This window comes from Rhinoraja longicauda, chromosome 19, assembly GCF_053455715.1.
Source record: "Rhinoraja longicauda isolate Sanriku21f chromosome 19, sRhiLon1.1, whole genome shotgun sequence".
Classification (NCBI taxonomy): Eukaryota; Metazoa; Chordata; class Chondrichthyes; order Rajiformes; family Arhynchobatidae; genus Rhinoraja; species Rhinoraja longicauda.
In genome coordinates this window covers 11,964,888-11,989,376 of record NC_135971.1, presented here as the reverse complement: position 1 = coordinate 11,989,376, position 24,489 = coordinate 11,964,888, and the positions used below count along the sequence as shown (strand labels likewise).

The following is a 24,489-nucleotide window of genomic DNA, read 5'->3' as shown; positions in this document are numbered from 1 at the left end:
AATAGACCGGGTAGATGCAGAGTCTCTTGCCCAGAGTAGGGGAATCGAGGACCACAGGGCATGGGTTTCATTCTGTCTCGTCCTCTTATTCTCCCTCTCAACCTCTCTCAATCTCTCAACCTCAATCTCCCTCAATCTCTCAACCTCTCTCAATCTCTCAACCTCTCTCATCTTAATCTCTCAACCTCTCTGCAATATCTCTCAATCTCTCAACCTCAACCTCAACCTCTCTCAATCTCTCAACCTCAATCTCTCTCAACCTCTCTCTGTGATTCTCTCAGTCCCCTCTCTCTCTCTCTGTGATTCTCTCAGTCCTCTCTCTCTCTCTCCTCTCTCTCTCTGTGATTCTCAGTCCTCTCTCTCTGTGATTCTCAGTCCCTCCCTCTCTCTGATTCTCTCAGTCCTCTCTCTCTCTCTCTCTCTCTCTGATTCTCAGTCCTCTCTCTGTGTGATTCTCAGTCCCCTCTCTCTCTCTCTCTCTCTCTCTCTCTCTCTCTCTCTCTCTCTCTCTCTGTGATTCTCAGTCCTCCCTCTCTCTGTGATTCTCTCAATCCTCCCTCTCTCTCTCTGTGATTCTCTCAGTCCTCTCTCTCTGTGATTCTCTCAGTCCTCTCTCTCTGTGATTCTCTCAGTCCCCTCTCTCTGTGATTCTCTCAGTCCCCTCTCTCTCTCTGTGATTCTCTCAGTCCCCTCTCTCTGTGATTCTCAGTCCCCTCTCTCTGTGATTCTCTCAGTCCCCTCTCTCTGTGATCTCAGTCCCCTCTCTCTGATTCTCTCAGTCCCCTCTCTCTGTGATTCTCTCAGTCCCCTCTCTCTGTGATTCTCTCAGTCCCCTCTCTCTGTGATTCTCTGTCCCTCTCTCTCTCTGTGATTCTCTCAGTCCCCTCTCTCTCTCTGTGATTCTCTCAGTCCCCTCTCTCTCTCTGTGATTCTCCTCAGTCCCCCTCTCTCTGTGATTCTCTCAGTCCTCTCTCTCTCTGTGATTCTCTCAGTCCTCTCTGTGATTCTCTCAGTCCCCTCTCTCTGTGATTCTCTCAGTCCCCCCTCTCTCTGTGATTCTCTCAGTCCTCTCTCTCTCTGTGATTCTCTCAGTCCCCTCTCTGTGATTCTCTCAGTCCCCTCTCTCTGTGATTCTCTCAGTCCTCTCTCTCTCTGTGATTCTCTCAGTCCCCTCTCTCTGTGATTCTCTCAGTCCTCTCTCTCTCTCTGTGATTCTCTCAGTCCCCTCTCTCTCTCTCTGTGATTCTCTCAGTCCCCTCTCTCTCTCTGTGATTCTCTCAGTCCCTCTCTCTGTGATTCTCTCAGTCCTCTCTCTCTCACTGTGATTCTCTCAGTCCTCTCTCTCTCTCTCTGTGATTCTCTCAGTCCCCTCTCTCTCTCTGTGATTCTCTCAGTCCCCTCTCTCTGTGATTCTCTCAGTCCTCTCTCTCTCTCTCTGTGATTCTCTCAGTCCCCTCTCTCTCAGTCCCCTCTCTCTCTCTGTGATTCTCTGTCCCCTCTCTCTGTGATTCTCTCAGTCCCCTCTCTCTCTCTCTCTCTCTCTCTGTGATTCTCTCAGTCCCCTCTGTGATTCTCTCAGTCCTCTCTCTCTCTGTGATTCTCTCAGTCCTCTCTCTCTCTCTGTGATTCTCTCAGTCCCCTCTCTCTCTCTGATTCTCTCAGTCCCCCTCTCTCTGTGATTCTCTCAGTCCTCTCTCTCTCTTCTCTCTCTCTCTCTGTGATTCTCTCAGTCCTCTCTCTCTCTGTGATTCTCTCAGTCCCCTCTCTCTCTCTGTGATTCTCTCAGTCCCCCCTCTCTCTGTGATTCTCTCAGTCCTCTCTCTCTCTGTGATTCTCTCAGTCCTCTCTCTCTGTGATTCTCTCAGTCCTCTCTCTCTGTGTGATTCTCTCTCTCTGTGATTCATTCTCTCTCTCTGTGACTCTCTCTCTCTCTCTCTCTGTGACTCTCTCTCTCTCTCTCTCTCTCTCTTCTCTCTCTCTCTCTCTCTCTCTCTCTCTCATTATCTCAGTCCACTCTCTCTCTCTGATTGTCTATTGTTTCTCCCTCCCTCCCCCTCCCTGTGTCATCCTCACACCTTTTAAATACAATGCTTGCACCCAGCCTTGATGGTGAATATCGTGACTCGCTGACAAATTATCCTGAGAAAGTTTAATTTATTATTAAAGGGAACAGAGTCACGAGATGAATCAGTAATGGAAAAATTACAGAGTGCTGGAGTAACTCAGTGTTGTTAGTAACATAGTTGTTAGTTACTCGACGGTTGCCTGATTTTATTCTCTTATTCAAGATTCAAGATAGCTTTATTTGTCATCCAAATTGGACGAAATTCAGTCACCCACAGTCCAACAATAAAAGCATTAAATAGGCATTAATGAGGGAGGGTCTCACAGAGAAACCAGCATCTGTACGAGTCTCGCCTGACTTGGTTACATTCAGTCAGTCTTTATAGGCAGAGACAAACATAGAAACATAGAAAAATAGGTGCAGGAGTAGGCCATTCGGCCCTTCGAGCCTGCACCGCCATTCAATATGATCATGGCTGATCATCCAGCTCAGTATCCCGTACCTGCCTTCTCTCCATACCCCGATCCCTTTTAGCAAAAAGGGCCACATCTAACTCCCTCTTAAATATAGCCAACGAACTGCCTCAACTACCTTCTGTGGCAGAGAATTCCACAGACTCACCACTCTCTGTGTGAAGAAATGTTTTCTCATCTCGGTCCTAAAAGACTTCCCCCTTATCCTTAAAGCTGTGACCCCTGGTTCTGGACTCCCCCAACATCGGGAACAATCTTCCCGCATCTAGCCTCTCCAACCCCTTAAGAATTTTTAAATGTTTCTATAAGATCCCCCCTCAGTCTTCTAAATTCCAGCGAGTACAAGCCTAGTCTATCCAGTCTTTCTTCATATGAAAGTCACTATGAAAGTAAACAACCTTACACGCATGACACATACTCTGCCTATCTTGTGACAAACATCCTTTAGATCTGTTTTCCTAAGCTGAGTTTCGTTTCTTCAGAAACCGTTAGCCACTCCCTCTAGAAGGCAGTTGTAGTCTTTCCTGTGGCTTGCAGCTTTAGCTAAATCAACCGTACTGTCTCCGTCAGTCTGGCATACAAGAAGAAGTGTCTCATCGGTGTTTTTTCTGTAAGCCATGCAACATATTTTTACTCACAGTAACTCAGCGGATCAGGCAGCATCTCTGGAGAACATGGATAGGTGACGTTTCACAGAGTGCTGGAGTAACTCAGCGGGCCAGGCAGCATCTCTGGAGAACATGGATAGGTGACGTTTCACAAAGTGCTGGAGTAACTCAGCGGGTCAGGCAGCATCTCTGGAGAGAAGGAATGGGTGACGTTTCGGGTCGAGTCGGGGGGGGGGGGGGGGGGGGGGGGGGGGGGGGGGGAGGGAAACGAGAAATGTAGAGAGATGCAGAACAAATGAACGAGAGATACGCAAAAAAAAAGAGACGATGATAAAGGAAACAGGGTCGGGTCGAGACCATTCTTCAGACCGAGAGTCGGGGGAGAGGGAGACGCAGAGATAAGGAAGCGTGAGGTGTGAAAACGACACATCAAAGGAGATGCATGATCAAGGAAAATGTAGAATAGATGATTGTTAGCTCGAAGATGACAACAAAGCACACGGAGATAATATTTTAATTTTAAAGTCCCCCCTCCCAATTAAAATTGTATCTCTGTCTGAGTTCGATGAGTTGGGTGGGGGAGGAGGCATGGAGAGAGAGGGTTACTTGAAGTTGGAGAAGACAATGTTCATACCGCTGGGGTGTAAGCTGCCCAAGCGAAATATGAGGTGCTGTTCCTCCAATTTGCGCTGGGCCTCACTCTGACAATGGAGGAGCCCAGGACAGAAAGGTCAGGCCAGAAGATTCGACCTAACTGCAAAGCCCAGCATCAAGGGAACACATCATGTTTTAAATAAGACCAGACCAAGTGGACCCGTTGGGCCCAAACCTCTCCTGCATTGGTCCATTCACTGGATGAATTTAAGAGAGAGTTAGATAGAGCTCTGGGGGCTAGCGGAATCAAGGGATATGGGGAGAAGGCAGGCACGGGTTACTGATTGTGGATGGTCAGCCATGATCACAGTGAATGGATAGAAGGGCCGAGTGGCCTCCTCCTGCACCTATGTTTCTATGTTTCTAAGTGTAGGATAGTGCTAGTATACGGGGTGATCGCCGGTCGGCGCAGACTCAGTGGGCGGCTGCAGGGCCTAGTTTCTACGCTGTGTCTCTGAAGCCTAAAGTTACCTGCCACATTCCGATGTCAACACATGAATCTAGGTCACCAGGCTGACAATGTTGGTGCCCTCACAGAATACTGTAAAGTATTTTCCTGAAAAGAGCAGTCACCTCACTAATAACATCTTATAAATGTCAGCAACGTTCTGGTATTCAGACGACCCCAGGCTAACTTTCTCTTAATTGCAAGAGGATTTGCGTTTAAGAGCAAGGAGGCCCAACTGCAGTTGCACAGGGCCCTGGTGAGACCAGCACCTGGTGTACTGTGTGCAGTTTTGGTCTCCCAATTTGAGCAAGGACGTCCTTGCTATTGAGGGCGTGCAGCGTAGGTAGGTTCACCAGGTTAATTCCCGGGATGGCGGGACTGACGTATGATGAAAGACTGGGTCGACTGGGCTTGTATTCACTGGAATTTAGAAGGATGAGATGGGATCTTATCTACATACTAAAACTCATTTGTTTGTTTGTTTGTTTGTTTGTTCCTGAACTGCAGCCAAAACGATGCACCGTAGCGCCACAATTTCTGCACCACCTTACTCACAATTATCCTGCGCATAATATGTAACAACTCTCATTCAAATTGAAGCTACATTTTTCAAACTAGACATTTTAAACTTTAACAATTCGCTTAATAACCCATTTCCTCGAACCCCTCAGCGTGTGACATTACACTGCCCCACCTTCCACTTCATTGGCTTCTCACTTGCCAAAACAAGATGGCCGCTGGCAGCGCCGCCGCCTGCCGGCGCTCAGTCCTTCCCTCCCCCCTGGCCTGGCCCCGACTTCAGTCCTTTCCTCGCCCGTCTCCCCTCGTCCGTCCTCCGTCCTTCCCTTTCCCCTCGCCTCTCGCCCGGCCACAGTCATTCCCTCGCCCGGCCCCGGCAGAGACTCGCACGTCGGCAGTCAGCCTTCAACGCATGGCCACTGGCAAGTCCTTTTCCCAGCCAACAGCTCCGGGTGGAGGGAGGGAGGGGAAAGTGGGGGTGGGGGGAGGGAGGTAGGAATAGGGCTCACTCAGTGACGACACCCTCTCCCCTTCCCTGTCCCCCCTCTACGAGGAATGGGCCCAACGGGTCCACTTGGTCTGGTATATTACTAAAACTCCCATCTTGTGCAGTACTGTGTGCAGTTTTGGTCTCCAAATTTGAGGAAGGATATTCTTGCTATTGAGGGCATGCAGCGTAGGTTCACTAGGTTAATTCCCGGAATGGCGGGACTGTCGTATGTTGAAAGGCTGGAGCAATTAGGCTTGTATACACTGGAATTTAGAAGAATGAGGGGGGATCTTATTGAAACATATAAGATAATTAGGGGATTGGACACATTAGAGGCAGGAAACATGTTCCCAATGTTGGGGGAGTCCAGAACAAGTGGCCAGTTTAAGAATAAGGGGTAGGCCATTTAGAACGGAGATGAGGAAGAACTTTTTCAGTCAGAGAGTGGTGAAGGTGTGGAATTCTCTGCCTCAGAAGGCAGTGGAGGCCAGTTCGTTGGATGCTTTCAAGAGAGAGCTGGATAGAGCTCTTAAGGATAGCGTAGTGAGGGGGTATGGGGAGAAGGCAGGAACGGGGTGCTGATTGAGAGTGATCAGCCATGATCACATTGAATGGCGGTGCTGGCTCGAAGGGCTGAATGGCCTACTCCTGCACCTATTGTCTATTGTCTATTGTCTATTGTGTGTTTGTTTGTTTGTTTGTTTGATTGTACGTACCCGAAATACAGCCAAAAAGGTACACGATAGCGCAACAATTTTAGGCCCACCTGACTCACCATTGGCCTGCGGTTCAAATGGTTGTTATATTGTAAAAGTTATTCACTTTTTAAAACACTAATAAATCACTTTTTAAACTTTAATAAATCCTTTTTCCACTTGCCCTGCCCGTCAGCAATACCTCCGTGTTCAACGTCACGATGGGAACCCGACGGGTCCGCGCCTGCGCAGTTGGGGCCCGTTGATCTAATGCTTACGTAAGATGGCCGCCGGATCCGCACCTGCGCAGTTGGGGCCCGAGTGGCGGGAGTGGCGGCCAATGAGGGGGGGTGAGGAGGGCTCTCCTGCAGCTGGCTGCCTCTCCCCCTTTCCTCTCCCTCCCCTCCAGTCCAGGGGGATTTTAAGGGGGGGGGGGTGGAGTGGGTGAGTGTCATCAATTGGGGGAGGGTTGCAGGAGAGGTTTGGACTCGGCAGGTCCACGCCTGACTATTCAAATCTATTACCGAAACTCAGAAGGCTGCGGAGGCCAAGTCAGTGGATAGTTTTAACGCAGAGATGGATAGATTCTTGATTAGTTCGGGTGTCAGGGGTTATGGGGAGAAGGCAGGAGAGTGGGGTTGAGAGGGAGAGATAGATCAGCCAATATTGAACGGCGGTGGAGACTTTGGAGTGCCAACTATCTCACTCCCAATTAAGGGACAAAAGGTGACGTCACCGCCCCGCGCCCCACGTGACCTCACCCAGCCAGCGGCCGTGTGCTCCCGCTCCACCAACGGCAGCCGCCTGGGCCGGGAGGCGGGTTGCTATGCAACCTCCGTTAGGCGGCGCCCGGGCCAGACAGCGCCCGGGACAAACAGCGCCCGGCCCTTCAGCGCCCGGAACAAACAGCGTCCGGGACAAACAGCGCCCGGGTCATACAGAGCCGGGGTCATACAGCGCCGGGGTCATACAGCGCCGGGGTCATACAGCGCCGGGGTCATACAGTGCCCGGGCCCACAGCGCTGTATAGCCACGGCTAATAAGGGACAGTTGGCAACACTGTGTAGGCTTGAAGGGCCAAATGGCCTAATTCAGCTCCCATCACTTATGACCTTAGCAACCGAACAACTCGACACACCAACGATAGACAATCGATTCCATACAGCCATCGCTGCCCATCCACCTCAGCACTGTTAGTCCTGCACTGTCCCCATATCAAAGATAGACGCAAAGTGCTGGAGTAACTGAGCGGGTCAGGCAGCAGCATCCCTGGAGAATGGTCTCGACCCCGAAACGTCACCCACTCCCCTTGGACGTCACCCACTCCTCCTCTCCAGAGATGCTGCCCTTTTGCGCCGAGTTACTCCGGCTTTTTGTGCCCATCTTCGCCTCCCTCTGGAGAAGGCGGGCGGACGGCCTTATTCTGCTCCTCGGAGGCAGACCTACCATCTGGGCGATCCCTCGGTTGGTGAGGATGTAGCGGGCGTGGATCAGTCCGTACAGCATCTCCGCCGCCTGCTCGATCAGGTCGCTCTGGTTAGGATTATCCTCCAGCTCCTCATCTGACCACAAGACAGAAAACATTAGGCACACTTCGCATTGTCACTGTGGCCCCATCCACACCTTCACATACCACCAGACAGAAAGAAACGAGAGGTCGGCGTTCCTCAGCCTTTTAACCCTTGCGGAACCTTTCGCCTCTCCCAGGAGATCACCCAGTTCTTTTGGGTGGGCGGTTGGAGCGGTTGGAGTAGCGTCCGGGCGGTAGTTTTTGGAAACCGAGCACCGGGCTTTGTTCTTACAGAGGCCCAGGAGCGGTTGGAGCAGACCACTCTGCAATGTTCCCAGTTAAGGCGGAGTATGAGTGCTAGGGCAGTTTATTGTTCTGGGTGTCGGATGTGGGGAATCTGGGAGTCTGATAGTCTTCCAGACATCCACATCTGCGCCGGGTGCGACGAGATGGGGCTCCTAAGGGACCGTATTAGGAACCTGGAGCGGCAGATTGATGACCTCCGTCTGGTCAGGGAGAGTGAGGAGGTTATAGAGAGGAGTTATAGAGAGGTGGTCACTCCAAGACCACGGGAGGTAGACAAGTGGGTCACGGTTAGGGGGGGGCAAGGAGCAGAGGCAGGGACTAGAGAGTACCCCAGTGGATGTACCCCTTGGCAATAAATACTCCTGTTTAGGTACTGTTGGGGAGTACAGCCTACCTGGGGGCAGCGACGGCGCCCGGGCCTCTGGCACGGAGTCCGGCCCTGTTGCTCAGAAGGGTAGGGAAAGGAAGAAGAGAGCGATAGTGATAGGGGACTCTATAGTGAGGGGGTCAGATAGGCGATTCTGTGGACGCAGTCGGGAGACCCGGATGGTAGTTTGCCTCCCTGGTGCCAGTGTCCGGGATGTATCTGAACGTGTCCAAGATATCCTGAAAAGGGAGGGAGAGGAGCCAGAGGTCGTGGTACATATAGGTACCAACAATATAGGTAGGATAAGGGAAGAGGTCCTGAAAGGAGAATTTAGGGGGCTAGGAAGAGAGTTAAAAAAAAAAGGACTTCCAAAGTGATAATCTCAGGCTTACTGCCTGTGCCACGCAATAGTGAGAATAGGAATGGAGTGAGGTGGAGGATAAATACGTGGCTGAGGGACTGGTGCAGGGAGCAGTGATTCAAGTTTCTGGATCATTGGGACCTCTTCTGGGGGAAGTATGACCTGTACAAAAAGGACGGGTTGCATCTGAACCTGAGGGGAACCAATATCCTGGCGGGGAGATTTACTAAGGTAATTGCGGAGACTTTAAACTAGTACGGTTGGGGGGAGGGACTCAAATACAGATAGCTAATAGGCAGTGTGTGAGGCAGGAGGCAGAAAAGGGAAACACTCAGACCCAATATGTAGGAGAGAAAGAAGTGAAAAGAAATAAACTGAGAATAAGAAATGATGGGTCCCTTAAATGTGTATATTTTAATGCTAGGAGCATTGTAAGAAAGGTGGATGAGCTTGGAGCCTGGATTGACATCTGGAAGTATGATGTTGTGGCGATCAGTGAAACATGGTTGCAGGAGGGTTGCGATTGGCAATGAAATATTCCAGGATTTCATTGTTTCAGATGTGATAGAATCGGAGGGGCAAGAGGTGGGGGTGTTGCATTACTTGTCAGGGAGGATATCACAGCAGTGCTTTGGCAGGACAGACTAGAAGGCTCGATTAGGGAGGCTGTTTGGGTGGAACTCAGAAATGAGAAAGGCTTAGCAACACTTATAGGGGTGTATTATAGACCGCCAAATAGGGAACGAGAATTGGAAGAGCAAATATGTAAGGAGATAGCAGATATTAGTAGTAAGCACAAGTAGTGATTGTGGGTGATTTCAATTTTCCGTACATAGACTGGGAATCACATTCTGTTAAAGGACTGGATGGTTTGGAGTTTGTAAAATGTGTGCAGGATAGTTTTTTGCAGCAATACGTAGAGGTACCTACCAGAGAAGGGGCAGTGTTGGACCTCCTGTTAGGAAATGAGACGGGTCAGGTGACGGAGGTATGTGTGAGGAGCACTTTGGGTCTAGTGATCACAATGCCATTAGTTTCAATATAATTATGGAGAAGGTCAAATCTGGACCAAGGGTTGAGATTTTGGATTGGAGAAAGGCTAATTTTGAGGAGATGAGAAAGGATTTAAAAGGAGTGAAATGGGACATTTTGTTTTATGAAAAGGATATAATAGAGAAATGGAGGATATTTAAAGGTGAAATTTTGAATTATGTCTCTGTTCGGTGGAAAGGAAATAACTTGGTTCGGAAAAAGAGGGAGATATACAATAAATATAAGCGGCAGGGAGTAAATGAGGTTCTTGAGGAATATAAAGAATGTAAAAGGAATCTTAAGAAGGAAATTAGAAAAGCGAAAAAAAGATATGAGGCTGCTTTGGCAAGTAATGTAAAAGTAAACCCCAAGGGGTTCTACAGATATGTCAATAGCAAAAGGATAGTGAGGGATAAAATTGGTCCATTAGAGAGTCAGAGTGGACAGCTATGTGCTGAGCCGGAAGAAATGGGGGAGATATTAAACAATTAATTTTCTTCGGTATTTACCGAGGAGAAGGATATTGAATTATGTGAGGTAAGCGAAACAAGTAGAGAGGTGATGGAAATTATGAGGATCAAAGAAGAGGAGGTAAGGACACTTTTGAAAAATATAAAAGTGGATAAGTCTCCAGGTCCTGATAGGATATTCCCTAGGACATTGAGGGAAGTTAGTGCAGAAATAGCAGGGGCTATGACGGAAATATTTCAAACGTCATTAGAAACGGGGATGGTGCCGGAAGATTGGCGCATTGCGCATGTTGTGCCTTTGTTTAAAAAAGGTTCTAAAAGTAAACCTAGCAATTATAGACCTGTTAGTTTGACGTCTGTGGTGGGAAAATTAATGGAAAAGATACTTAGGGACAATATATATCATCACTTGGATAAACAAGGCCTGATTAGAAACAGTCAACATGGATTTGTGCCTGGAAGGTCATGTTTGACTAATCTTCTTGAATTTTTTGAAGAGGTTACCAGGGAAATTGATAAGGGCAAGGCAGTGGATATTGTCTATATGGACTTCAGTAAGGCATTTGACAAGGTTCCACATGGAAGGTTGATTAAGAAGGTTAAATCGTTGGGTATTAATAGTGAGGTTGCAAGATGGATTCAACAATGGCTGAATGGGAGATACCAGAGGGTAATGGTTGACAACTGTATGTCAGGTTGGAGGCCAGTGTCTAGTAGAGTACCCCAAGGATCTGTGTTGGGTCCACTGTTGTTTGTCATTTACATTAATGATCTGGATGATGGTGTGGCAAATTGGATTAGTAAGTATGCAGATGATACTAAGATAGGTGGTGTAGTTAATAATGAAGTAGATTTTCAAAGTCTACAGAGAGACTTGGGCCTTTTGGAAGGGTGGGCTGAAAGATGGCAGATGGAGTTTAATGCTGATAAGTGTGAGGTGCTGCATTTTGGTAGGACAAATCAAAATAGGACGTACAGGGTAAATGGTAGGGAATTGAGGAATGCAGTGGAACAGAGGGATCTGGGAATAACTGTGCATTGTTCCCTGAAGGTGGAATCTCATGTGGATAGGGTGGTGAAGAAGGCGTTTGGTATGCTTGCCTTTATAAATCGGAGCATCGAATATAGAAGTTGGGATGTAATGTTGAAATTGTACAGGGCATTGGTGAGGCCGAATATGGAGTATGGTGTGCAGTTCTGGTCGCCAAATTATAGGAAGGATATCGACAAAATGGAGAGGGTACAGATTTACTAGAATGTTGCCTGGGTTTCAGCACTTAAGCTACAGAGAGAGGTTGAACAGGTTGGGTCTTTATTCTTTGGAGCGTAGAAGGTTGAGGGGAGACTTGATAGAGGTTTTTTAAATTTTAAGAGGGACGGACAGAGTCGACGTGGGTAGGCTTTTCCCTTTGAGAGTGGGGAAGATTCCAACAAGGGGACATAGCTTCAGAATTGAGGGACAAAAGTTTAGGGGTAACATGAGGGGTAACTTCTTTACTCAGAGGGTGGTGGCTGTGTGGAATGAGCTTCCGGTGGAAGTGGTGGAGGCAGGCTCGATTTTATTATTTAAGAGTAAATTGGATAGGTATATGGATGGGAGGGGATTGGAGGGTTATGGTCTGAGAGCAGGTAGATGAGACTAGGTCAGAGAAAGTGGTCGGCGTGGACTGGTAGGGCCGAATGGGCCTGTTTCCGTGCTGTAATTGTTATATGGTTATATAGTCTCGGGGAACCCTTGCATAAGGATTATTATATATCATTGTTAACTTGACAAATAACACTTGAGCAAATAAAACTCAGCCCTCCGTGCCAACTTCTCCTGCAGGCGCGGGGTGCAAGCCTCTCCCGCGGGCCGGGGAAGGGGAGAGAGAGACCCTCACCTCGGCCCCTGGACCCGTTGGGTGGAGACCCCTCCCGCAGCGGCAGCTCGGCCATCTTGTTTGACCTTCTGCTGCCGCACTGCACCATGGGAGGAAGGTCAGGCGTGGGTGAGGGGGGGGGGGGGGGGGGGAGGAAGAAACGCATTCGTTAAAGTTTCAGCTCGACGGCTCACAACCCCTAGCGACCTCTCGCGGGTAACCCCGGTTGGGAAAGGCTGCGATAGATGGACACGACAGATAGATAGATAGATAGATACAATACTTTGTCACAGCGGCCCCTTCCACCATCAGGTAACAGCAGACAGATAGAAACATCGAAAATAGGTGCAGGAGTTGGCCATTCAGTCCTTCGATCAATATGATCATGGCTGATCATCCAGAATCAATACCCCGCTCCTGATTTCTCCCCATATCCCTTGAATCCGTTAGCCCGAAGAGCTAAATCCAACTCTCTCTTGAATACATCCAGTGAATCGGCCTCCACTGCCTTCTGTGGCAGAGAATTCCAGATTCACAACTCTCTGGGTGAAAAAGATTTTCCTCATCCCAGTCCTTAATGGCCTGCCCCTTATTCTTGTACGACACGACAGAACTTTATTCACCCCAGGAGGGAGATTGATCTGCCAACAGCCATAACACAAGATACGTGAAACGTGACATTAAAGTGGCGAGTGGAAACGACTGGGGGTGTGCAAAGTGTGTTGGAAGGAACGGCAGATGCTGGTTTAGACCGTAGACACAAAATGCTAGAGTAACTCAGCGGGACAGGCAGCATCTCTGGAGAGAATGAACGGGTGATGTTTCGGGTCGAGACCCTTCCTCGGTCTGAAGAAGGGTCTCGACCCGAAACGTCACCCATTCCTTCTCTCCAGAGATGCTGCCTGTCCCACTGAGTTCCTCCAGCTTTTTGTTTAGTTTAGAGATGCAGCGCGAAAACAGGCCCTTCGGCCCACCGGGTCCGCGCCGACCAACGATCCCCGCTCATTAACATTAACGCACGAGGGACAGTTTTTTACATTTACCAAGCCAATTAACCTACAAACCTGGACGTCTTTGGAGTGTGGGAGGAAGCCGAAGATCTTGGGGGGAAAACCCACGCTTTGTTTGTACGTTCACCCCGTGACCTGCGTGGGTTTTCTCTGAGGTCTTCGGTTTCCTCCCACACTCACAATCAGTACAAGTATGTAGGTTGCTTCGCTCGCTAAACGTAAAAATAAATTAAAAAATGTCCCTAGTAGGTGTAGGATAGTGATAGTGTGCGGGGATCGCTGGTCGGCGCGGACCCGGTGGGCCGAAGGGCCTGTTTCCGCGCTGTATCTCTAAACTAAACTAAAGTTCAGTTCCAAACAGGCGACCCCGTGCAGAGGACTGTCCACGTGGGATATGGAAAATATTACACTTGAGCAAGATTGACGATGTTTGGAGTTTATACACGACACCACCATCTTCTGGTGCAAAAGCAGCACTGCAGATTTTTCACCCTCTTCTCAAACAGTTTAGATTTAGATTTAGAGATACAGCGCGGAAACAGGCCCCTTCGGCCCACCGAGTCCGCACCCAGTCAATTGACCTACATACCTGTACGTCTTTGGAGTGTGGGAGGAAACCGAAGATCTCGGAGAAAACCCACGCAGGTCACGGGGAGAACGGGCAAACTCCCTACAGACGGCGCCCGTAGTCAGGATCGAACCCGAGTCTCCGGCGCTGCATTCGCTGTAAGGCGGCGACTCTACCGCTGCGCCACCGTGACCGCCCACGGTTCTGCACAAACTAAACGTTATTCCCTTATCATGTATCTGTACTCTGCAAATGGCTCGATTGTAGTCATGTGCTGTCTTTCCGCTGACTGGATCTCACCGAACAAAAGCTCGTCGCTGTAACTCGGCCACGGTGGAGCAGCGGGTAGTTACTGCCTCACAGCGAATGCAGCGCTGGAGATCCTGGTTCGATCCTGACCACGGGTGCTGTCTTGTAAGGGTTAACAGCACCTGGAGTACTGTGTGTAGTTTTGGTCTCCAAATTTGAGGAAGGATATTCTTGCTATTGAGGGCGTGCAGCGTAGGTTTACTAGGTTAATTCCCGGAATGGCGGGACTGTCGTATGTTGAAAGACTGGAGCGACTAGGCTTGTATACACTGGAATTTAGAAGGATGAGAGGGGATCTTATCGAAACGTATAAGATTATTAAGGGGTTGGACACATTAGAGGCAGGAAACATATTCCCAATGTTGGGGGAGTCCAGAACCAGAGGCCACAGTTTGAGAATAAGGGGTAGGCCATTTAGAACAGAGATGAGGAAAAACTTTTTCAGTCAGAGAGTTGTGAATCTGTGGAATTCTCTGCCTCAGAGGGCAGTGGAGGCCAATTCTCTGAATACATTCAAGAGAGAGCTAGATAGAGCTCTTAAGGATAGCGGAGTCAGGGGTATGGGGAGAAAGCGGGAACGGGGTACCGATTGAGAATGATCAGCCATGATCACATTGAATGGCGGTGCTGGCTCGAAGGGCCAAATGGCCTCCTCCTGCACCTATTGTCTATTGGGTAAGCAGCTATGTGGGTGCTATTGCAGGAGTGTAAAATGTTCCAGCTTGGTTATATTGCTGAGGCATCCTGTTTGTCAGCATGCGGCACGGTTTACGGCTGATTGCATCCTCTGATATCAGCAACCGATCAGCAACTTGAAGTGTTAAGAAGAACATCTTGCCACATGGACTGCCCTTTGTTCCCAAGAAAGAAGAGGACACGTAGGTAACGATGGACACGGAGGTCCCGGAGGACACGTAAAGATTTATAGGACATTGTAAACTTGCCGTATAAGGCAGCGATGGAAAAGTACTGGCACGTGTATTACGGGTATAAAGTGTGTGTGAATGTGAGTTTTCGGAGAGAGAGGCTACACTAGCTTCCTCGGCTCTCTCCCACCTCGGTGAGTAGAATGAAGAGGTTAAACGAACTCGGTTGTCTGACTGTGTCTGTTAATAGGTCACGAACTACAACAGTCTGTGCGGAGTTTGTACGTTCACCCCGTGGGTTTTCTCTGAGATCTCCGGGTTTCCTCCCACACTCCAAAGTCGTACAGGTTTGCAGGTTAATTGACTTGGTGAATGTGCAAATTGCCCCCGGCCCGGCGTGTGCAGGATAGTGTTAATGTGCGGGGATCGCTGGTCGTCGCGGACTCGGTGGGCCGAAGGACCTGTTCCCGCGCTGTAACTCCAAACTAAAAACACGTGACAATAAACTCAACTAAACTATTCAAGCGTAGGAAAGAGGCTGCAGGTGCTGGTTTGGGCCGAAGATAGACACAAAACGCTGCAGTAACTCAGCGGGTCAGGCAGCACCGCTGGAGAAAAGGAATTGGTGATGTTTCGGATCGAGTTCCTTCTTCAGACTGAATGAATAAGCTTATTGGCCAAGTGTTTACACGTACAAGGAATGTGCCTTGGTGCTCCGCTCGCAAGTAACAACACGAAGGGCGGCACGGTGGCGCAGCGGTAGAGTTGCTGCTTTACAGCGAATGCAGCGCCGGAGACTCAGGTTCGATCCTGACTACGGGTGCTGCACTGTATGGAGTTTGTACGTTCTCCCCGTGACCAGCGTGGGTTTTCTCCGAGATCTTCGGTTTCCTCCCACACTCCAAAGACGTACGGGTATGTAGGTTAATTGGCTGGGCAAATGTAAAAATTGTCCCTAGTGGGTGTAGGATGGCGTTAATGGCGGCACGGACTTGGTGGGCCGAAAAGGCCTGTTTCCGCGCTGTATATATATGATATGATATACGAACATACAGGGAACAATTAAGAATAAAGCATAAAACATTAAGACATTAAGAATGCAACGTTACAGTTTAAACATGCGAGCGAAATAAAGAGAGACCACAGACTTTTGGTTATTGAATCGAGCGACTACTCGCGGAAGGAAGCTGTCTTTATGTCTGGCTGTGGCGGCTTTGAGTCCTGAGGTTCCTTCCAGAGGGAGACTGAGTGTCAGGGGATGGGGAAACGAGAGATATAGACCCCCCCCCTTTGAGCTCAGGCCCTTGTAAGGGTGAACATTAGGCAAGCAGCTATGCGAGTATTGTTGTAGGAGTAATCCGTAAGACCTCTTGTGTTTTTTTTAATGTGGAATTCTCTGCCTCAGAAGGCAGTGGAGGCCAATTCTCTGAATGCATTCAAGAGAGAGCTAGATAGAGCTCTTAAGGACAGCGGAGTCAGGGGGTATGGGGAGAAGGCAGGAACATGATTGAGAATGATCAGCCATGCTCATATTGAATGGCGGTGCAGGCTCGAAGGGCCGAATGGCCTCCTCCCGCACCTATTGTCGATTGTTTAATGTGCAGCACAATTTATGGCTGGCTGCATCTGTCAGCTCAAGGTTCAGATCTGTTAAGAAAAACCCCCTGCCCTATGTGACAAAGTTTCGTTTCAGAGATGCGACTAGGTTTCGTTTCAGAGATGTGACAGAGAATAGAAAAGTCACATAGGACATTGTGAAATTGCCACATAAGGCAACAACGGAAAGCCCTAACGGTGCACTGTTAAGGGTATAAATGTTTGTGTGTGTGTAAACGATCAGAGAGACTGCACTAGCTGCCCAAGCGTCACTGGACGTTTTTACAACTAGACTCTCTCCCACCTTGGTGAATACAATAAAGAGATTAAACGAACTCGGTTGTCTGACTGTTTTCTGTTAATAGAAAACCCCTCTACAACACCCTCACTCACTGCCCCCACGCCAAACAGGACCATGAATGTTTTTGCAACCTACCAGGCTCGAGGTCAAGGATCATGTCCAAGGCCTGGCGATAATGAGGCACCTGCTCATTCAGTCCGGTCAGATTGAACTTGTCTTGAATATAATCTTCGTCAACCTGTACGCCGGAGAGAAAGAGAGAGAGAGCGAGAGAGTAAACGACAGCTCACAGGTCCGAGGCAAAGACAAATTCAAATGCTGTGTACCCTCGTTATAACAGACCGGAGGGAGGTCAGTGGCCCTAGTTATTGCTGACTGTCTGCTATAACTGATCAAGGGATTATACACCCATCAAAACATTATTACCACCTGCCTAATACCAGCACCCTGTGATACGTCACCTATCCATGTTCTCCACAGATGCTGCCTGACCCGCTGAGTTACTCCAGCACTCTGTGAAACGTCACCCATCCATGTTCTCCACAGATGCTGCCTGACCCGCTGAGTTACTCCAGGACTCTGTGAAACGTCACCCATCCATGTTCTCCACAGATGCTGCCCGACCCGCTGAGTTACTCCAGCACTCTGTGAAACGTCACATATCCGTGTTCTCCAGGGATGCTGCCTGACCCGCTGAGTTACTCCAGCACTATATGTCTTTCTACATAGACAAAAGGTCACGGTCTCCCTTGTTCAATAGTTCCTCTGCCGCACAAGAACGGCAAGTCAACGATGGGCGGCACGGTGGCGCAGCGGTAGAGTTGCAGCCTCACAGCGCCAGAGACCCAGGTTCGATCCAGACTACGGGCGCTGTCTGTACGGCGTTTGTACGTTCTCCCCGTGACCTGCGTGGGTTTTCTCCGAGATCGTCGGTTTCCTCCCACACTCCAAAGACGTGCAGGTTTGTAGGTTAATTGGCTACGTGTAAATGTAAATTGCCCCTAGTGTGTGTAGGATGGTGTTAATGAGCAGGGATCGCTGGTCGGTGCGGACTCGGTGGGCCTGTTTCCGCGTGGTGTCTCGAAAACAAAACTATACTAAACTCCCCGCACCACGCAAGGTGGGCCGCTGCCACCGGTGAAGTCGGGCTCCTCCCCGCTCCTCTCCCTCTCCCCGCTCCTCTCCCTCTCCTCGCACCTCTCCCTCTCCCCGCCCTTTCCCTCTCCCCGCTCCTCGCCCCGCACCTCTCCCTCTCCCCGCACCTCTCCCTCTCCCCGCCCTTTCCCTCTCCCCGCTCCTCTCCCCGCACCTCTCCCACGCCCCGCCCTCTCCTTCTCCCTTTCCCTCTCCCCGCTCCTCCCCTCTCCCCGCTCCTCCCCCTCTCCCCGCACCTCTCCATCTCCCCGCTCCTCTCCCCACTCCTCTCCCTCTCCCTCCCCGCTCCTCTCCCTCTCCCAGCTCCTCTCCCTCTCCCCGCTCCTCTCCTCCTCCCTCTCCCAGCTCCTCCCTCTCCCCGCTCCTCCCCCTCTCCCCGCTCTTCCCTCTTTTTTTTGTGTTTGTGTTGGTTAGTGTTGTGTAATTTGCTTATTTTATTGCTCTTATTGTTGGACTGTGGGTGACGAAATCTCGTCCAAAAGACTTGTTTTTTGGATGACAAATAAAGATATCCTGAATCCTCTCCCTCTCCCCGCTCCTCTCTCTCTCCCTCTCCCCGCTCCTCTCCCTCTCTCTCCCCGCTCCTCTCCCTCTCCCCACTGCTCTCCCTCTCCCCGCTCCTCTCCCTCTCCCTGTTCTTCTCCCCGCACCTCTCCCTCTCCCTCTCCCCGCTGCTCTCCCTCTCCCCGCTCCTCTCCCGCTCCTCTCCCTCTCCCCACACCTCTCTCCCTCTCTCTCCCAGCTCCCCTCCTCTCTCTTACCTCACAGAAGAACTCGTTGCCACGCAGCCCACAGAACCAGGAGATCCACGAGACTTCCTCCGAGCTGCTCATCTTCGCGTCCTCTGGAAGCGGGGAGAGAAGGGAGGAAGAGTGAGTGCAGGGACTGTAGACGCTGGTTTACACCAAAGACAGACACAAAATGCTGGAGCAACTCAGCGGGACAGGCAGCCTCTCTGGAGAGAAGGAACGGCCGATGTTTCGCGCCGAGACCCTTCTTCAGACACAAAGTCTCGACAAGAAACATCAACCGTTCCTTCTCTCCAGGGCCTGCTTCCACGCTGTATCCTTCAATGAAAAAGAAAGCAGCACCTTGCTCTAAAATGGCCAATTCCTTATTGGGATCATGGGCACAGCGGTAGAGTTGCTGCCTTACAGCGGCAGAGACCCGGGCTGGATCCTGACAACGGGCGTTGTCCGCATGGAGTTTGTACGTTCTCCCCGTGACCTTTCTCCGGATGCTCCGGTTTAGACAATAGACAATAGGTGCTCCGGAGGCCATTCGGCCCTTCGAGCCAACACCACCATTCAATGTGATCATGGCTGATCATTCTCAATCAGTACCCCGTTCCTGCCTTCTCCCCATACCCCCTGACTCTGCTATCCTTCAGAGCTCTATCTAGCTCTCTTTTGAATGCATTCAGAGAATTGGCCTCCACTGCCTTCTGAGGTAGAGAATTCCACAGATTCACAACTCTCTGACTGAAAAAGTTTTTCCTCATCTCAGTTCTAAATGGCCCACCCCTTATTCTTAAACTGTGGCCCCTTGTTCTGGACTCCCCCAACATTGGGAACATGTTTCCTGCCTCTAACGTGTCCAACCCCTTAATAATCTTATACGCTTCAAAAAGATCCCCTCTCATTCTTCTAAATTCCAGTGTATACAAGCCTAGTCGCTCCAGTCTTTCAACATATGACAGTCCCGCCATTCCGGGAATTAACCTAGTAAACCTACGCTGCACGCCCTCAATAGCAAGAATATCCTTCCTCAAATGTGGAGACCAAAACTGCACACAGTACTCCAGGTGCGGTCTCACTAGGGCCCTGTACAACTGCAGAAGGACCTTTTTGCTCCTATACTCAACTCCTCTTGTTATGAAGGCCAACATTCCATTGGCTTTCTTCACTGCCTGACGGACCTGCATGCTTCCTTTCAGTGACTGATGCACTAGGACACCCAGATCTCGTTGTTCGTCCCACACTCCAAAGACGTACAGATTTGTAGGTTAATTGGCTGCAGTAAAAATTGTAAATTGTCCCTCGTGTATACAGAGCAGTGCTAGTGTTCGGGGCCCGCTGGTAGGCATGGACTCGGTGGGCCGAAGGGCCTATCTTCCTCACTATATCCCTAAACTAAACTTTTGCAAGACAATAGTCTCTGGGTCTAGGTTCTGCAGCAATTCACAAATAGCATCTCAGGATTCCCCGCACATTTTCTCACACAGCCCAACAAACTCACCCCTTCGCCCGTGAACACAGGCCAATTTTACTCTTGCAGCCCAGGATAACACTCTCTGAACTAGATTTAATCTGACAAACGCTGGTTTGAATCCGTGCTGCAAGGAGCCCACACAGAAAGGGAGCAGGGCTCTCTAGCTACAGGAACTGTGCGCAAAACATCCTGCAGTCAAGCAGGGTCAGACCAGTTGCTCCAAACAGAGCCGTGGTTACCGGGACAACAGACATGCTACCCGTTGCTTCTCAGCACCCTGGCAGCTCCACACACTGATAATTCTCTCAAAGGCTGCTGCAGCAAACTAAAATCCACCAAATTAATCGAGAGCTCACAGCACCAGAGTCCCCGTCTCCTCTCATAATTTGGCGTGGTGAACATTTGGCTACAGACGCCAAAATAACATCCGATTCCATTTCCAGTGAAGGCGTGTCGACCTTGCCCACAAGTGAAGGTCAATGCATCCAGCCGATGCGTACGCACGCGCATTAACGAACGCGGGCAGCACTGTGGGCACATCTTCCCGAGACCTGGGTTCGACCCTGACCTCGGGTGACGCCCGTACGGAGTTTGCACGTTCTCCCTGCGACCGCGTGGGTTTCTCCAGGGTGCTCCGGTTTCCTCCCACATCCCAAAGACCTGCACGTTAGGAGGTTAATCTATCTATATACTAAAACTCTCGTTTGTTTGTTTGTTTGTTTGTTTGTTTGTTCCTGAACTACAGCCAAAAAGGTGCACGATAACAGTTTTAGGCCCACCTTACTCACCGTCGTCCCTTTGGTGCTCATGGAAGAAGTTTCATTGAAATCGGTGTTATATTTTTTAAGTTATTCACGTTTTAAAGTTTAAATCTATCTCCTAGGGAGGGTGGGATGGGGGGGTATGGGGGATAAGGGGGGTTGGGGGGAGGAGAGTGGGGGAGGGGAGGGGGGAGGGGATTGGGGGAGGGGGGAGGGAAGGGGAGGGGGGAGGGAAGGGGGGAGAGGAGAGGGGGCAGCACCAATGCAGGAGAAGTTTGGGCCCAACGGGTCCACTTGGTGTAGTTGACTTCTATAAATTGTCCCTGGTGACTGGAATGAGTGCAGGGGAGATGGCTGGTTGGAGTGGACTCGGTTGTCTGAGGTTCTGCTCTGATTTCCTTCTACATCCTAAAGATGTGCGGGTTTGTCGGTTGGTTGCCCATCGAGTCTACTCTGACCTGCAATCATCCATTCAAGAATCAAGAGTGTTCCATTTTAAAACCAGTCTCTGCACAATGCCGACATTGTGCACCGATCAGCCAAAACATTATGACCACTGACAGGCAAAGTGAATAACATTGATTATCTTGTTGCAATGGCACCTGTCAAGATGTGGGATATATTAGGCAGCAAGAGAGCAGCCAGTTCTTGACGTTGATGTGTTGGAAGCAGGAGAAATGGGCAGGAGTAAAGACCTGAGCGACTTTGACAAGGGCCAAATTGTTCTGGCCAGACGACTGAGTCAGAGCATCTCTGATACGGCAAGGCTTGTGGGGTGCTCCCAGTCAGCAGTGGTGAGTATCGACCAACAGTGGTCCGAGGAGGGACAGACCACAAACCGGCGACAGGCAGGGTGTTGGGCGCCCAAGGCTCATCGATGCGCGAGGGCAACGAAGGCTATCCCGTCTGGTCCGAACCAACAGAAGGTCGACTGTGGCACAAGTCACATGAAAATGTTAATGGTGGTCGGGGGGGGGGGGGGGGAATGTGTCACAATACACAGTGCATCGCACCCTGCTGCGTATGGGGCTGAACACGGAGGACCAACAGCATATTAGGCAGGTGGGCAGAATGTTTTGGCTGATCGGTGTAGATCTTTGTTTAAAAGAATGGAAATTCTACGATTTCAGTGCTTGTGTTATTGCTCTGTTTTTCTGCCACAGTGGAAGGAATCTGTACAGGTAACAAGACAGTGATGACATCTTCAAATAACATTTGCCCACAAATAGACATAGAACACATTAGTGGAGCGGCAGAGTTGCTGCCTTTCAGCGCCAGAGACCCGGGTTCGATCCTGACTACAGATGCTGTCTGGACAGAGCTTGTACGTTCTCCCTGTGACTTGTGTGGGTTTTCTCCGTTTTCCTCCCACACTCCAAGGACATACAGGTTCGTAAGCTGACATGGCTTGGTACAGTTGTGAATTCTCCCTTTGAGGGAGGAACTGCATAAACCAAAGATAAGACACAAAGTGCCGGAGTAACTCGGCGGGACAGGCGGCATCTCTGGAGAGAAGGAATGGGCGACTTCGCTCCTTCTCCGCAGAGTTACTCCAGAATATTGTGCCTATCTGCAAACTGCCCCCTAGTGTGTGTCGGATAGTGTTAGCGAGCGGCATTCGCTGGTCGGCGCGGACTCGGTGGGCCGAAGGGCCTGTGTCCACGCTGTATCTCTAAACTAAACAACCAAATCCAACGAAAGAAGCACCATTCACCCAGTCTTCGCACAGATCCACAATGCTCTAAAGGGATTTCAGAATCCCAACATGATATATCAGACAGCCGGGGGGGGGTTCAGACTGTGATCAGGGGGTGGATGAGAGAGACAATTGTTGATCGAAGCAAAAAGCATAGCATTATGCACGGCAGGCAGCTAAAGACGACAGCATGCAAGGTATCTATATCCTAAAACTCTTGTTTGTTTGTTTGTTTGTTTGTTCCTGAACGACAGCCAAAACAGTGCACATTAGCGCAACAATTTTAGGCCCACCTTACTCACCGTCGTCCCTTTGGTGCTAACGGAAGAAGTTTCATGGAAATCGGTGTTATATTTTTAGGGTAATTCACATTTTAAAGTTTAAACCTATCTCCTAGGGAGGGTGGGGGTGGAGGGAGGGAGGGGGAGGAGGGAGGATAAGGGAGTTTGAGGGGATGAAGTGAGGGGGAGGGGATGGGGAAGGGGGGAGGAATAATTAGGGAAGTGGAGGGGGATGGAGTGGGGGGGAAGGGAGGAGGGGGAGAGAGGGAAGGAGGGAGGGGGGAGAGGGAAGGGGATGAGGAAGGATAAGAGAGGTTGAGGGGGATGGAGTGGGGGGGGAAGGGATCGAGGGGGAGGGGAGGAGGGAGAGAGAGGGGGAGAGAGGGAAGGGGAAGGAGGGGAAGAGGGGAGGAGGGGAAGAGTGGATGGGAGAGAGGGAAGGAGGGAGGGAGAGAGGAAGGATAAGGGAGGTTAAGGGGGATGGAGTGCGGGGAACGGATCGAGGGGGGGAGGGGAGGAGGGGGAGAGTGGAGAGAGGGAAGGAGGGAAGAGGGGGAGAGGGGGGAAGGGCGGAGGGGGAAGAAAGGGAAGGGGAGAGGGAAGGGGGGAGAGGGAAGGGGGGAGAGGGAAGGGGGAGAGGGAAGGGGGGAGGGAAGGGGGGAGGGAAGGGGGAGGGAAGGGGGGAGAGGGAAGGGGGGAGAGGGAAGGGGGGAGAGGGAAGGGGGAGAGGGAAGGGGGAGAGGGAAGGGGGAGAGGGAAGGGGGAGAGGGAAGGGGGAGAGGGAAGGGGGAGAGGGAAGGGGGGAGAGGGAAGGGGGGAGAGGGAAGGGGGGAGAGGGAAGGGGGGAGAGGGAAGGGGGGAGAGGGAAGGGGGGAGAGGGAAGGGGGGAGAGGGAAGGGGGGAGAGGGAAGGGGGGAGAGGGAAGGGGGGAGAGGGAAGGGGGGAGAGGGAAGGGGAGAGGGAAGGGGAGAGGGAAGGGGAGAGGGAAGGTAGGAGAGGGAAAGGGGGAGAGGGAAAGGGGGAGAGGGAAAGGGGGAGAGGGAAAGGGGGAGAGGGAAAGGGGGAGAGGGAAAGGGGGAGAGGGAAAGGGGGAGAGGGAAAGGGGGAGAGGGAAAGGGGGAGAGGGAAAGGGGGAGAGGGAAAGGGGGAGAGGGAAGGGGGAGAGGGAAGGGGGAGAGGGAAGGGGGAGAGGGAAGGGGAGAGGGAAGGGGAGAGGGAAGGGGAGAGAGGGAAGGGGGGAGAGGGAAGGGGGGAGAGGGAAGGGGGGAGAGGGAAGGGGAGAGGGAAGGGGGAGACGGGTGAGGGGAGGGGGTGAGAGGGGGAAGGGGGGGGAGAAGGGGAGGAGAGGGTGCTGCACCAATGCAGGGGAGGGGTTTGGGCCCAACAGGTTACAACTAAACATAGCACAAAAAGTAAGGAAATTTGTGTTTGGTAGATTATTTCTTTGTTGTAACAATGCTTCTTGGCAATAAATCTTATACCATTGGAAAGCCTGTTTATTTCCCTTTTACATGGTGCCACATTTGTAAGGAACAAGCATTTGTGGGATGAGCAGCAGAGCTGAGTATATGGGTTGCGCCCATGCAAAATTTGCCAAATCTTCTCTGCCAATGCCAAACAGCTTATTCTGCTGTTGCTATTGACTCTTGTTTTGAGCTTCTGGTACCCCCAGGTGCTGACAATCAGGTGCCTGATTGGCACCTGATTGGCAGCATCTGTGAGCATGGGCCCTGCTACAGTGGTCAGTAGGTGTCTGCTCCAAGAATCGGCATGCCACGTTTGACTGATCTGGATAGGGCCCGTGCGATAGGGCAACTTCAAGCTGGTGTTCCGCAAAACCAAGTTGCGGCATTATTTGGAGTGAGCCCTAGTACCATC

General features: G+C 50.7%; 1 protein-coding gene across 1 annotated transcript in view; it reads right to left on the bottom strand.

Moving 5' to 3' along the window:
- Positions 1–3,016: 3,016 nt before the first annotated feature.
- The window catches only part of csnk2b (casein kinase 2, beta polypeptide), a 37,113-nt gene continuing 15,640 nt past the window's right edge, over positions 3,017–24,489 (bottom strand). Inside the window, exons 2-5 of the mRNA XM_078415970.1 lie at positions 18,424–18,506; positions 16,643–16,745; positions 7,399–7,514; positions 3,017–3,109 (exon numbers count right to left, since the gene is read on the bottom strand). Coding sequence (XP_078272096.1) covers positions 3,017–3,109; positions 7,399–7,514; positions 16,643–16,745; positions 18,424–18,495 — 384 coding nt within the window. The 5' untranslated portion in view covers positions 18,496–18,506. The remainder of the gene's footprint in view (positions 3,110–7,398; positions 7,515–16,642; positions 16,746–18,423; positions 18,507–24,489) is intronic.